The sequence below is a fragment of the Caloenas nicobarica genome, chromosome 33, assembly GCF_036013445.1.
Source record: "Caloenas nicobarica isolate bCalNic1 chromosome 33, bCalNic1.hap1, whole genome shotgun sequence".
Lineage (NCBI taxonomy): Eukaryota > Metazoa > Chordata > Aves > Columbiformes > Columbidae > Caloenas > Caloenas nicobarica.
In genome coordinates, this window is record NC_088277.1 from 1,459,669 (window position 1) to 1,472,234 (window position 12,566).

General features: G+C 71.7%; 3 protein-coding genes across 4 annotated transcripts in view; 1 reads left to right on the plus strand and 2 right to left on the minus strand.

Annotated features, from left to right (window-relative positions):
* Window positions 1-3,641, plus strand: part of COQ10A (coenzyme Q10A) — a 34,678-nt gene extending 31,037 nt beyond the window's left edge. Inside the window, exons 2-6 of one of the 2 annotated variants that reach the window (XM_065654261.1) lie at window positions 1,007-1,069; window positions 1,872-2,000; window positions 2,080-2,272; window positions 2,349-2,450; window positions 2,543-3,641. In XM_065654261.1, coding sequence (XP_065510333.1) covers window positions 2,087-2,272; window positions 2,349-2,450; window positions 2,543-2,710 — 456 coding nt within the window. In that variant the 5' untranslated portion in view covers window positions 1,007-1,069; window positions 1,872-2,000; window positions 2,080-2,086 and the 3' untranslated portion in view covers window positions 2,711-3,641. Of the gene's footprint in view, window positions 1-947; window positions 1,070-1,871; window positions 2,001-2,079; window positions 2,273-2,348; window positions 2,451-2,542 lie in introns of those variants that run through there. The other variant, XM_065654260.1, reaches the window with a different exon arrangement.
* On the minus strand, window positions 3,611-8,685 carry CS (citrate synthase). The gene is made up of 11 exons (XM_065654247.1): window positions 8,537-8,685; window positions 6,580-6,627; window positions 6,369-6,476; window positions 6,223-6,288; window positions 6,014-6,145; window positions 5,749-5,937; window positions 5,475-5,674; window positions 5,162-5,291; window positions 4,984-5,085; window positions 4,693-4,902; window positions 3,611-4,220 (listed from the first exon to the last, which is right to left on the minus strand). The coding sequence occupies exons 1-11, from the start codon at window positions 8,588-8,590 to the stop codon at window positions 4,050-4,052; spliced, it is 1,410 nt and encodes a 469-aa protein (XP_065510319.1). The 5' UTR covers window positions 8,591-8,685; the 3' UTR covers window positions 3,611-4,049.
* A 705-nt stretch (window positions 8,686-9,390) lies between these two features.
* Window positions 9,391-12,426, minus strand: CNPY2 (canopy FGF signaling regulator 2). Its single transcript, XM_065654266.1, has 6 exons — window positions 12,388-12,426; window positions 11,998-12,122; window positions 11,168-11,283; window positions 10,839-11,036; window positions 10,551-10,647; window positions 9,391-9,888 (listed from the first exon to the last, which is right to left on the minus strand). Exons 2-6 carry the CDS (start codon window positions 12,095-12,097, stop codon window positions 9,845-9,847), a joined length of 555 nt encoding a protein of 184 aa, XP_065510338.1. The 5' UTR covers window positions 12,098-12,122; window positions 12,388-12,426; the 3' UTR covers window positions 9,391-9,844.
* Between the last annotated feature and the right edge of the window lie 140 nt (window positions 12,427-12,566).

A 12,566-nucleotide genomic window follows, 5' to 3' on the forward strand; every position in this document is an offset into this window, starting at 1 on the left:
GCGTCCTCAGGGAGCGCAGCCGGAGCCCCCCGGGGCATCCCCGAGCAGCCGCTTCCCCGTGGGCACCGGGCGGGCAGCACATCCCGCCCTCCGCCCCGGCCCGGGGCTGGAACCGGACCCCCCGGGGCGTCTGTAGCCGGTACCGGGGTGTCGATGGCACCAACGTGCGCGGGCATCGCCCGGTAGCCCCAGCCCCAGCCCCGGGCCGTGCTGCCGGGCGGGAGCTGGGCTGCTTTGGGGGGTCAGGGCATCACTTCACCGCCTCCCCAGCGGCTCCCGGTCCCCGCGGTGCCCCCAGCCCCAGCGGGAGCACTTGGGGCGTCGCCTGTGCGGCCCCTGCTTGGACGTGACCTCAGACCGCGGAACGCGCGGAGCCGCCGCCGTGCCGGGGTCGGGACTGCGGGGTCGTGGCCGCCCCGCGCTGCCCGGGGACCGGACGGGACGGGACGGGACGAGCACGGCTCCTGCTGCTCCTGGCCCCGAAACACCCACCGGGGACACACCGAGCGGGGACACACGGAGCGGGGGCGCCGCGTTCGGAGGAGGCAGGTGCTACCGGCGCTGTTTCCATCGTGCGTTTGGCGCTGCCGGTGGCCGGGGGTTCCCGCACCGGGGGTTCCCTAACGGGGGTGAACGGACAGAGCCCACCAGCAGCTCCAGCCGGCAGCCGCAGCACCGGGCGCTGCTCGGAGAGGCGTGCGGCTGGCGGGGCCGCGGGCCGGTGCAGCCCGGCGGGGCCGCTCTGCCCCGGGTTCCCGTCCGGTTGTCCCGGGGCGGGAAGGACACGGGGACTACACCTCCCGTCAGCCCCCGCGCAGCCGGGACTACAACTCCCGGCGTGCCCCGCGCGGGAGGCGTCGCCTGGCCCCGCCCCGCGGGCCCGTGACGCGCGCGGGCTCTATGGCGACGCGGTGACGTCACGGACGGGGTGAGAGGTCACGGCGGCGGCGCCGGTGCGAGGGCAGCGGGGCCGCGTCCCGGCCCCGGTCATGGCGGCCCGGCGGCTCCGCGGCGCCCTCCAGCTCGGGGCGCGGCAGCGGCTGCGCGCCGCGGCGGCCCCGCCCGGCAGGTGAGCGCCCGCGCTGTCCCGGTGCGTCCCGGCCGGCGGCACCGGCGCGGGGAGCGGGCGGGGCGGAGGGAGCGGAGGTCAAACAGGGCCCGGGGGCACCGGCGAGGCCACGAGGGGGACGATCGGGACCGGGCGCGCTGGATGGGCCTCGGGAATCCCGCGCGGGGCGGTACCGGAGCCGGGGGGGACCGAGGCGGGGCGGACGGGGGGACGCGGGGGGCGGTGGCCCCGGGAACGGCCCCGGGAGGAGCGGGGCAGCGCGGGGCCGGACCGTGGGGCAAAGCCCGGGCGGGGCCGGGTCCCGGTCCCGGCACCTTCTCCCCGGTCCGGAGCGATGTCGGAGCAGGTGCCGGGCCCGGGCCCGGTTTGCTCCCGGACCCCCCCGGCGCTGCCCTCGGTCCGGCCGCGCTGTCACCGCCGCGTCCCCGGCACCGGGACGCGCTCAAAATACCGACGGGGCGGGGGGGGGGCCAGTCCCGACCCGCAGCCCCCGGGGACATCGGGTTCACACCCGCCCCCGCTGTCACCTCCCCGTGGTGACACCGCGGGACGGCCCTGGGGGTGACACGTCACCCGGGACCCCGCTGTCCCTCGAGGGGGTGACAAGCCGTGTGTCACCCCCCGCAATGGCACCGTCTGGGGGGCGCGGGGGGGGTCCCGAGCAGTTGTCCCCCCGCTCCGGATTAGGTGTCCCCAAGGTCAGATTTCCCTCTTGCGCAAACGCGGCGCTGGGACTTCCTGGAGGGGGGTGTCGGTACCGGGTACCATCCGGTGCCGCCGCTGAGCCCGTGTCCCCCCCCAGGCACGCGGGGCTGTGCGGGCTGCGGCTGGGCCGGGCGGGGGGCAGCAACGCGGGGGGACCCCAACCCAGCCGCTCCTTCCTCAACCTCACCAACAAGCGCAAGGAATATTCCGAGCGACGCATCATCGGGTGAGTGCCGGGGGTCCCGGCGGGTGGGTGACGCCCCCAGCGCCGGCTGCATCCCGCCCGCATTGTGCCCCTCGCCCAGGTACTCCATGCAGGAGATGTACGACGTGGTGGCCAACGTGGAGGACTACAAGAACTTTGTGCCCTGGTGCAAGAAGTCGGAGGTGGTGGCCAAACGCAGCGGGCACGTCAAGGCGCAGCTGGAGGTCGGGTTCCCCCCGGTGCTGGAGCGCTACACCTCCATCGTCACCCTCGTCCGCCCGCACCTCGTCAAGGTGAGCGCCACGCCGCTGCGGGGGGGACCCTCCTGCTTGCCAGGACCCCCCCGCTGACCCCCGCGTCGCCCCCCAGGCTGTCTGCACCGACGGGCGCCTGTTCAACCACCTGGAGACCAACTGGCGCTTCAGCCCCGGCATCCCCGGCTACCCCCGCACCAGCACCGTGGATTTCTCGGTGAGACAAACCCCCCCCACCCAGAGCTTGGGGACGGTTCTATTGCCACGGTATGGGGGGGGTCACGCCGCCCGCTCTCCCTCCCCGCGCAGATCTCCTTCGAGTTCCGCTCGCTGCTGCACTCGCAACTGGCCACCGTGTTCTTCGACGAGGTGGTCAAGCAGATGGTGGCCGCGTTCGAGCGCCGGGCGGCCAAGAGCTTCGGGCCCGAGACGCGGATCCCACGTGAGCTCATGTCCCATGAGGTTCACCAGACGTGAGGGCGGCTCAGCCCCCCCAGACTGTGCCCGGGCTCCGCGCCCCCCCGCAACCCAAAAGGATATTTATTGAGCGTGTCGCTGCCTCATGGCCCCCCCCAGTGCAGGGGGGGCTGCCGGGAGCTGCACCGGACTCCCTGGTTCTGTAGCTGATTTTGGTTTTAATTTTTCAGTTCTTGGGAGTTTTTATTTTATTGCCCCCCCCCTTTTTGTTCATTTTTAACCCCTCAGCAAAGCAGGGGGTGTTTGCTGGGGGGGACCCCACTGGATCCTGCTGGGGGGGGGCCCCGGCTCTTCCAGCACCCAAAGGGACCCCCCGATGGGAGCGGAGCTGCCCCTCCCCGCCCCCCAGCCAAGGGACCCCCACCCCGGCAGCGCCCGCTCGACGCCCACTCGCACACTTTGCACAAGTCACACGCACAGGGGGGGTCATGGGGTGGCTGGCGCTGACCCCCCCATCACCCTCAGCCCCCCCAGGGACCAGGATGGCCCCGCTGTCCCCCCTTCTTCCCACCACCCCCATCGTTGCTCAGTCCCAGCTCATGGGTGGGGGGACATGGGGGCTCTGAACACCCACATGGCGGGGGGGGCAGAGGGTCCCCATGAGCCACCAGCCCCCCAAGTTCCCCCCCGGCCGGGCTGTCCCAGGCCAATAAAGAGCATTTTCTGAGGCTGCGCATCCTCATTCAGCAACCTGGGGGGGGGACGACTGTGCACTGAGACCCCCCCCCCCAACCCAGGCTGGTCCCTGTGCCACCACTGAGGTCCCCAGGGGCCAAGTGCCACCACAGAGACACACGAGGGGCAGCCCAGGGCGGGGGCACCATCCCCTGACCCCCCCGCAATCCCAGGGGAGCCCAGAGCCAGGGTCCTGCCCCTCCCAGGGTGGGGAGGGGGGGGCTCTGCCTTTGTTAATAAAAACATTTATTTTGCATTTTCTCGTTGTTTGTACAGAAGTGCCCAATCCCTGCAAGGGGCCGGGGGGGGCCCAGCTCCGTTTTGGGGGGGGAGGGGGTATTGGGCGGGGGGCTCACACAAACACGGGGGGGGGCGCGGGGAGGAGTGTATCGAGTCCCTGCTGGGGGGCCCGGACCTGGGGCTGCGCTGAACCCTCTCGGGGCGGGGGGGCGGGCAGTGGAGGGGCCCCCCCCGCCCAGCAACGGGGGAGCGTGGGGGTAGCTCCCAGTGTGCGTGGTGCTGCTGGGGGGTGGGAGGAGCCCCCCCCTTGGCCAGGGAGGGCAGGGGAGCCCCAAATGGGGTTCAGCACCGGAGCGGGTCCGGGGGGGGCCGCAGCCTTCCCGGCGGGGGGTGGTGGAACCGCGGCCCCCGCCCCGTCCCTTCTTTACCCGGATTTGTAGCCCACCAGCTGCATGAGGCCGGGGGTGCTCATGGATTTGGGGCGCTCCAGGGGGAAGCCCAGCGCCCGGCTCCAGATGAGCTGCGCCAGGACACCCAGCGCCCGCGACACCCCGAACAGCACCGTGTAGTAGTTCATCTCCTTCAGCCCGTAGTACTGCGGGGAACATGGGGGGTCGGGGGGGCTCCGCAACCCCCCGATCCCCCTGGGGACAGAATCCCAGAGTGGCAGGGGGTGGAAGGGACCTCGAAAGATCATTTAAGTCCAACCCCCCGCCAGAGCAGGAACACCCAGATGAGGTTGCACAGGAACCAGGCGGGTTGGAATGTCTGCAGAGAAGGAGACTCCACAACCTCCCTGGGCAGCCTGGGCCAGGCTCTGGCACCCTCACCATGAAGAAGTTTCTTCTCATATTTAAGTGGAACCTCCTGTGTTCCAGTTTGCACCCCTTGCCCCTTGTCCTGTCCCTGGTTGTCACCCAGAAGAGCCTGGCTCCATCCTCCTGACACTCCCCCTTTCCATATTGATCCCCATGAATGAGTCAGCCCTCAGTCTCCTCCAAACTAAAGAACCCCAGCTCCCCCAGCCTTTCCTCCTAAGGGAGACCCCCCGATCCCCCCCAGCTCACCTGCAGTAGGACCCCGCTGTGCGCGTCCACGTTGGGCCAGGGGTTCTTGGCTTTCCCCTGCTCCAGCAGCACGTTGGGGACGATTTTGTAGAGCTGGGCCACCAACTTGAACATGGGGTCCTGGGGCAGGTGCTTGAGGGCGAACTCGCGCTGGCAGCTGTACCGCGGGTCCGTCTTGCGCAGCACCGCGTGCCCGTAGCCCGGCACCACCTGCCGAAACGGCCACGGGGGGGTCAGAGCCGCGGCGCAGCCCCGGGAACCCCCCCCGGGGAGGGACAGGACGGGACTCACCCGGCCCGAGTTGAGCGTGTTCCAGATGAAATCCCGCAGCTTCTCGTCCGACACCTCCCCGCCCAGCTCCTTCTGCAGGTTGGTCAACCAGAGCAGCACCTCCTGCGGACCAAGGCGGGGGGGTGAGGGCGGGACGGAGGGACGGACAGAGGGACGGAGGGACGGACGAGGCGCCCACCTGGTTGGCGAGGCCGTGCAGGGGCCCGGCCAGCCCGTTCATGGCGGCGGCGAAGGCGAGATACGGGTCGGACAAGGCGCTGCCGACCAGGTGGCTGGTGTGGGCGCTGACGTTCCCCCCTTCGTGGTCACTGCGGGGACAAGGTGGGGGGGGTCAGGACACTCCTGTCCCCTCCGAGGGCCCCCAAAACCGCACAAACACCCCCACGGCATTTGGGAACCATCACATTCCCTGCCCCAGGGCTGCCCACGGCCCCACGCTTGGCGACGCCCCCACAGCAGCGCAGGGACGTCCCTGTCCCCCCCCCCCAGACCTGTGGATGGTGAGGTAGAGCCGCATCAGCTCGATGAACTGGGGGTCGGTGTAGCCCAGCATGTTGGTGAAGTTGTGGGACCAGTCAAGGTTGGGGTCGATGGCGCCGATGCTGCTGCCCTCGCGGTACAGGTTGCGGTAGATCTTGGCGGCCACGCACGGCAGCTTGGCGATCAGGTCCATGGCGTCTTCGTACACAAACTGGGGCAGGCGGGGTGAGACGGGGCAGCCGCAGCCCCCGGCTCCCCAACACCATCCCAATCCCCCTCCAGTACCTCCCAGTACTTGACGCGGTGGATTCCCTCGGCGTAGGCGCGAGCGAACTTGCTTTCGCTGTTGAGCGCGGTGACGGCGGCGCTGAGCTGGGACATGGGGTGCAGGTTGGTGGGGAAGTTGTCCAGCATGGTCACCACGTGCGAGGGCAGCGCCGCGCGCCGGGCCCACTCCCGGGACAGCCAGGTCACCTGGGGGGGGACACGGGGGGCTGAGCCGCGGCGCTGGGGGCCGGCAGCCCCCCCCGTGCCACCCCCTGGCCGTTACCTGCTCCTGGGTGGGCATCTCACCCGTCACCAGCAGCCAGAAAAGCCCTTCGGGCAGCGGCTCCTCTCCCCCCGCAGCTTTGGGCAGCAGCTTCTGGCACTCGGGGATGCTGTACCCGCGGAAGCGGATGCCCTGGAGAGCCCGGCACAAGCGTCACCCGCGGCGGCATCACCTGGCGGGTGCCGCGGCGGGGCGGGATCGGGCCCTACCTCATCGGGATCCAGCACCGAGGTCTCGTACACCAGCCCCTTCATGCCCCTCATCCCGCCGTACACCTGCGGGAGGACGCGGTTACCGGCCACAGCGCGGCCCGGTGGCCCCCGGTACGGCGGGGACGCGGCGTGCCCCCACTCACCATGTCCACCGTGATCTGCCCGATGGTCGTGTTGCCGTGCTGCTGCCTGAAGTTCTTGATTTTCGCCTGCTCCTTGGGGATCAGGGTGGCCAGGACGTCCTTCAGATTCTGGGAACAGGGGAGGGGGCTCTGAGACCCGGCGGTTGCGGGGGTGCCGAGCACACGCTCCCCCCCGGCGCCGCGCAGAGTGGCAGCAGGGGGGGGCTCTTACCGTGGCGGCGCTGGCGTGGCGGGCGGCAAAGAGGACGCACGGGGCGTTCTGCGGGAGAGAGACATGGGGTTACCCAGGGGGAGCGCGGCCATGCGTCCCCCTGCCCCGATTCGGGGGGTGTAGCCATAAAAGTGGCCCCCAGTCCTGGAGCATCCCCAGCCCTGGTGCATCCCCAGCCCTGGAGCATCCCTGGTCCCCCTAGAGCTCCCTAGAGCATCCCCGGCCCCCCAGAGCATCCCTGGTCCCCCTAGAGCTCCCCAAAGCATCCCCAGCCCCCTGGAGCCCCCCAGAGCATCCCCCACCCCCCAAACGTTTGCAGCTCCTGCAGCAGCACCTGCCCTGCGACTCCGGTGAGATCCCGTCTCACCAGGACGCCGCACCCGGCAGCCGCCGCGGTTTCCCTCGCCCACGCGCGCCAGGATCAGCCGGGCGAGCCGGTGCCGAATCTCATTCACGTCACGCACGACCCCGAGCCCAGCGAGCGGCCGATGCGGCCGCATTTCCCTTCCTGCTCCGCCGAGCGCGGAAGCGGCCGCCGGCAGAGCTGTGCCAGAGCCGTGCCAGGCCGCACCGCTGCGGTTTTCCTGCGCCGGGGAAGCCGATCTTTGTTCCTCGCCCGCGCGTGGGGACTCCGGCCACCGGGAACACCCCAACGACGCAGCCGGGAAGGCCGGGCCTGGCAGCGCCCGGGGGACACGGGGCTCCCCCGCACCCCAACCCGCTCACAGACACCGGGGGGGCAAAGCGGGATGGGAAACCCGGTGCCGGGGGTGCCCCCCCCCGGTGCGGAGCTGCGGCAGCGCCTGCGGCAAAGGCGGAACATGACTCGTTTTTTCCACTGGCTGCCAGGGGGGTGCGAGGCGGGGGACACAGCACCGCAGCGAACACCTGGCCCTGAGCCCCCGGCCCACCGGGGGGACCCCGGCACCCCGAGCGTGGCCGGAGCTCCGGTGACCGCAGCATGTCCCCCGCAACAGGCGGCACCGGGAAGGGGAAATGCCAGCGGGGACAATGGAGGCGGCGGCCCAAGGTCAAGGCGGCCGCCGCCGCGGGGCCCCCCCCGCACCCCGGTCACGGGCACCCGCCGGCCGGGCTGTCACGGAGGCTCAAGGTCACACGTGTCGCCGGTGACACCGCGCGCTGGATGACGGGGCTGGGGCAGAACGGGACCCCCGGGACCCGCAGCGGGTCAGGGTGCGGGAGCCCCCGGGCAGCGGGTGCAGGAGCCGCTGGGGGGGCTGGTGGGGTGGGAGCGGAAGGGTCGGGATCGGGGTGTGACCCCCCCAGGGCAGCGAGGCCAAGTGGGGCAGCACAACACACCGGGCCGGGCCCCGGTTCCCAAAATAACGCCCGGTCGATAGAGACGCCGCAGCGGCTGTTACGAAACACCGGGGCCACGGCCAAGGCAAACGGGCGGGGGGGCCCCGGGGCTCGACCCCCCCCCCAGGCACCCCGACCCCCCGGGCCGGCCCCCTCGCTGTGACCCCGTTGCCCTTTACAGCACCGGGGAAGGGGGAGGCGACCCCCGCCCCCCTCCTCCCGGTGCCGCACGGCGGGAACTCCCGGGGCGGCCGTGGGGCCCCCGCCCCGGGCTCAGCGCTGCAGCGCAGCCCCCGGTGCGGGCGGCAACAGCGCGGGGACCCCCGGGGGGCGGCTGCACCAATGAGCACGGAGCCCCCCACGGAGCCCCCCCGGCGGCTGTGGGGGGGTGCAGCCCCCCCCCCGGCCCCGCCGCTCGTCCCGGGCGCTGCCGGCACTGGCGCAGCCGGTGCCCAGCACGTGCTGCCGCTGCGGCGCGCGGCCCCGCGCCCCTTTCCCGCCGGTGCGCGGCCCCTTTAAGACAGCGCCCCCCCCTCATCCCCCCCCCGCGTCGCCCCTTTAAGAAGCGGGCCCCCCCCTCCCCCCGCGGCGGCGTCGCCCCTTTAAGGCGCGGCGGGGCCGGGGCGGGCGCCCTCACCTTGGGCCCGCGGAGGCGCGCGGCCGCCCGGCTGCTGGCGGCGAGGAGCGTCATGGCGGCGGCGGGGCCGGGCGGGAGCGGGGCCGGGAACGGGCGGGAACGGGCGCGGGGCCGGAGCGAGCGGCGGCGGCGGCGGCGGCCGGGGGTCCTCAGCGCGGCGGGCGGGGCGGGGCGCGGCGCTGGTTATTAGCATAGCCACGCCCCCGGCCCGCCCCCTCGGGGACGAGCCCCTCGCCATTGGCCGCGCTGCGCGCCGCGGGGCGGGGATAGGCAAATGAGGCGGCGGGGGGGCCGGGCTATAGGTGGCCGCCGCGTTCGCCTGATAGTGGCCTAGGGTGGGGTGAGGCGGCGCCCCGCCCCTTTCTTGTGACGTCACCCCCCGCCGCTCGTGACGTCACGCCGCTGCATCATCGGTGCTTCGGTGCCGCTCGGCTGTGGTGCGGGGCAGGCCTGTGACGTCACCAAGCGCGTGGCCGTGCGCTGTGAGGTCACCCGGGGCTGTGACGTCATCCCCGTCTCAGCCACAGCGGGGCCCGGGGGCGCCCTGTGACGTTGCCATGGCTACGCGGTGACGTCAGCGGCCTGGGGCAGGGGGCGGGGCCCGGCCGCGGGTGACTCCAGGGCATTGACCCCGTGACCCCGGCGCAGGGACCGGCGGTGGCACCAGGGACCGGTGGTGGCACCAGGGACAGGCGGTGGCAGCAGCGCCAGGACGCCCCGGTGTCCCCGCCGGGTGACACGGGGCCGCGGGCTGATCGGGAGTTGAGTCACCAGGGGCACCGCGGGGACACATGGGGACACACGGGGCAGCCACCAGCATGTCCCCCCCGCCTCCCTTCTTGTCCCCATCCCCACAGGAGCCAGCGTTGCCCTGGGTGGCCCCGCGGCTCAGCCGCCGCGCAGCCCCTTTATTGCCTTAACCAGGGAGGGGGTCCCAAAACCGGCCCCGCGCACCTGAACACCCTGTCCCTGTGTCCCCCACGTGTCCCTTGGCAGCGGCACAGGAAGGTCCCTGGGTGGCAGCGCGGCCACTGGAATGTCCTGGGGAACAGGGCGGGTGTCCCGGTGTCCCCGACACCGCGGCCGCAGCGGATGGACGGTGAATAAATAGGCTCAGAGCACCGGGCGGGGGAGGCGGCGGCTGTACCAGCTCCGGACCCACCGTCCTCCCCAGCACGTCTGCCCGTCCCAGTGGGGACAAGGCAGAACAAGAGGTAGGGGACGTCTGGACAGAGCCTGGCACCGTCCTGGTCCCATGAGGCCGCCGGGTCGTCACCGTCCTCCGGCGGCAGCCGCGGCCGTTCTGCGTCACAGCTCGTCGTGCGGGATGTGGAGCGCGTGGTCACACAGGTCTGCGGTGGCAAAGGACAGCGTGATCAGGACGCGGCAGAGCCCTTGGGACCCCTCCCCGGTGACGTGTCCCCTCCCTACCGCACGCAGGGCTGGGCACAGCCGACACCTGTGCCGGGGACACCTGCACCGGGGACACCTGCGCTTCCCCTGTGCTGTCCTGGGGTCAATGACAATCGTGGCTGTTTGGACGGAGGGGGCAGTGCGCAGGCAGCAACATGGCGGGACCCCCCCGGGGAAGGCGCGTGTCCCCCGCAGCCTGTGCCAGGTCCAGAGAGACCCACCCTGGCCCGTCCCCACGGTGCAGGTAACAAACCGGGGCCACGTTCATTAACGGGAAGCACAAAGGTCAAGCCGTGCCCTGACCCTGGTGTTTGTGAGCTGGAAATAGCCCCGCAGGGGGGGCAGCGGGGCGGGCGCTTGGCCGTGGCTGCGCCAGGAGCCGGGTGTGGAGCAGCCGGCGCTGCAGCTGCCCTGGCACAGCCCCAGGCCTGGGCATGGCACCCAAAACCACTGCAGGGTCCCGGCGCCGGGCCGGGAGAGGGGCTGCTCCGCAGGGCGAAGGGACGTCAGGGGTTTGGGGAGGACTCTGTGACCCGAGGGAGCAGCTGTGGCTCCCGGGGTGGCAGGGGAGCCCCCCCTGGCACATCCCAGCCCCGCTCACCCGTCCGCTTGCTGCACAGCCGGTCCTTGACGTTGTCGGCCTCGTGGGACAGGAATTCGATCAGTTCATCCTCGTACTCCTCGGCGATGCTCTCGCACTGCAATGGGAACCGCACGGGGTCAGCGAGAACCGCGCGGGGACAGGGGACACCAACAGCACCAGGGGAGCCCCGAGGTTCCCCCAGCCCAGGAACAGCCCTGTCCCTACCAGCCCTGGGAAGGACCAGGGGAAGCAGTGGGGGTCCCACCACCCAAAACCTCCGCCGAGCCCCGGCAGCCCCGCACACACCGCGAACTTCAGGCTGGAGGCCACGTCCCCATCAATTTTGACCCCGGAAAGGTCCATCTTGGTCCCGTCGTGGGAGATCACCCGCACGTAGCTTTTGCGGTGTGTGGCTGGATCCACTTTCTCCCCGTATTCTGTCATCTTCTCGCACACCCGCTCCAGTAGCTCCGTCAGATGAGCCTCCGAGCGGGCGTAGGGCACCTGCGGGAGGTCAGCGGGGCCGTGACAGCGGGACAGGGACGCTGGGCCAGCACCTGTCCCCGGGGGGGCTGGGAAAGGCTCCAACACCCCCACGGACACTCGGAGCTGCACCGACGGATGGAGACTCTCACCTCCACGACCGACTGGCTGCCGTCGGGGTTGATGCGGAACGAGCCCATCTGGATTGTTTTCCTGGGGTCGACCTGGGCGATCTCCCACTCCAGCTCGTCCACCAGCGCCCGGCACGCTGCGGGGACACAGCGTCAGCGCCCGCGGACCCTTCGGCAGCGTCTGCCTGTCCCGGAGCAGCGCGGGCAGCAGCGGCCGCAGGACAAGCGGGTCCCAGTGGCCACCCCAGCTCGTCCCCACCGTCCTGTCCCGTCCCCACTGTCCTGTCATCCCAACTGTCCTGTCCCATCCCCGCCATCCCGTCCCATCTTGTCCCAACTGTCCTGTCCTGTCCCATCTCGTCCCCACCGTCCTGTCCTGTCCCCACTGTCCTGTCCCGTCCTGTCTTGTCTCGAGTGTCCTGTCCCGTCCCTGCCGTCCCGTCCCATCTCGTCCTGACCATCCCATCCTGTCTCCACCGTCCTGTCCTGTCCCGTCCCATCTCATCCCCGCCGTCCCGTCCCGTCCCATCTCATCCCCACCGTCCCGTCTCATCCTGTCCCCGCTGTCCTGTCCTGTCCCATCTCGTCCCCACCGTCCTGTCCCGTCCCCGGTGTCCTGTCCCATCTCGTCCCAACCGTCTCACCCCGTCCCAACCGTCCTCTCCCATCCCATCTCGTCCCCGCCGTCCTGTCCCATCTCGTCCCAACCGTCCTGTCCTGTCCCCGCTGTCCTGTCCCATCTCACCCCAACCATCTCATCCCGTCCCAACCGTCCCCTCCCATCCCATCTCGTCCCCGCCGTCCTGTCGCATCTCGTCCCAACCGCCTCATCCCATCCCGCCCCGTCCCACCTCCGCAGTGCAGGTCCTGGCTCCGGCGGGCGGCGGCCGCGGGCAGCAACGCTCCCAAGGCCACGACCAAGCCGAGCACCGGCGGGACCGGGCCCCTCATCCTCACGGCTCCGCTGCTGCACGACCTGCGGGCACGGGCGGCTCCGTGTCCCCACAGCCCCGTCCAGCTCCCCTGGACCCCCGTCCCGTGCAGACCCCCCCACCTCCACACACGGTTTTGTCCCCGGTGTCCCCTCCCCCGAGCCCCCGGACACCGCAGGGACCCCCCTGCTCTACAAGGCTGAGTCTGGCGGTCCCTATAGAGCCCCCTCCCCTATAGAATGGAGCCCCCTCCCGCCCAGGGCGGCGCTCGCCCCCCCGGAGCCCCCGCTCCCGGCCGAGCCCCCGCACCGCGCCGCGCTCCGGCCCGCTCCGCCGCCCCCCGGCACGGCCGGCCGCCCCGGCGCTGCCCTCGGCGCCGCCTGTCCCGGCGCGCCCCTCCGCCCGACCCGCCGAGGCGGAAAACAACTCGAGGAAGGCGGTGACCGAGGCGAGCGGAGCGACGGAGCCGGTCAGACCGGCCGAAGCGG

What these genes read in the sequence shown, in the direction of transcription:
- CS (XM_065654247.1), bottom strand. Translation starts at nt 8,590, where the DNA reads ATGACGCTCCTCGCCGCCAGCAGCCGGGCGGCCGCGCGCCTCCGCGGG. An exon ending in CGCGCCTCCGCGGGCCCAAG is followed by an intron (nt 6,628 to 8,536) that starts GTGAGGGCGCCC and finishes TCTCTCCCGCAG; the next exon opens with AACGCCCCGTGCGTCCTCTT. An exon ending in ACCGCGTCAAGTACTGGGAG is followed by an intron (nt 5,675 to 5,748) that starts GTACTGGAGGGG and finishes CGCCTGCCCCAG; the next exon opens with TTTGTGTACGAAGACGCCAT.
- CNPY2 (XM_065654266.1), bottom strand. Translation starts at nt 12,097, where the DNA reads ATGAGGGGCCCGGTCCCGCCGGTGCTCGGCTTGGTCGTGGCCTTGGGA. An exon ending in GCAGCCAGTCGGTCGTGGAG is followed by an intron (nt 11,037 to 11,167) that starts GTGAGAGTCTCC and finishes GACCTCCCGCAG; the next exon opens with GTGCCCTACGCCCGCTCGGA. An exon ending in CCTCCAGCCTGAAGTTCGCG is followed by an intron (nt 10,648 to 10,838) that starts GTGTGTGCGGGG and finishes TTCCCATTGCAG; the next exon opens with TGCGAGAGCATCGCCGAGGA.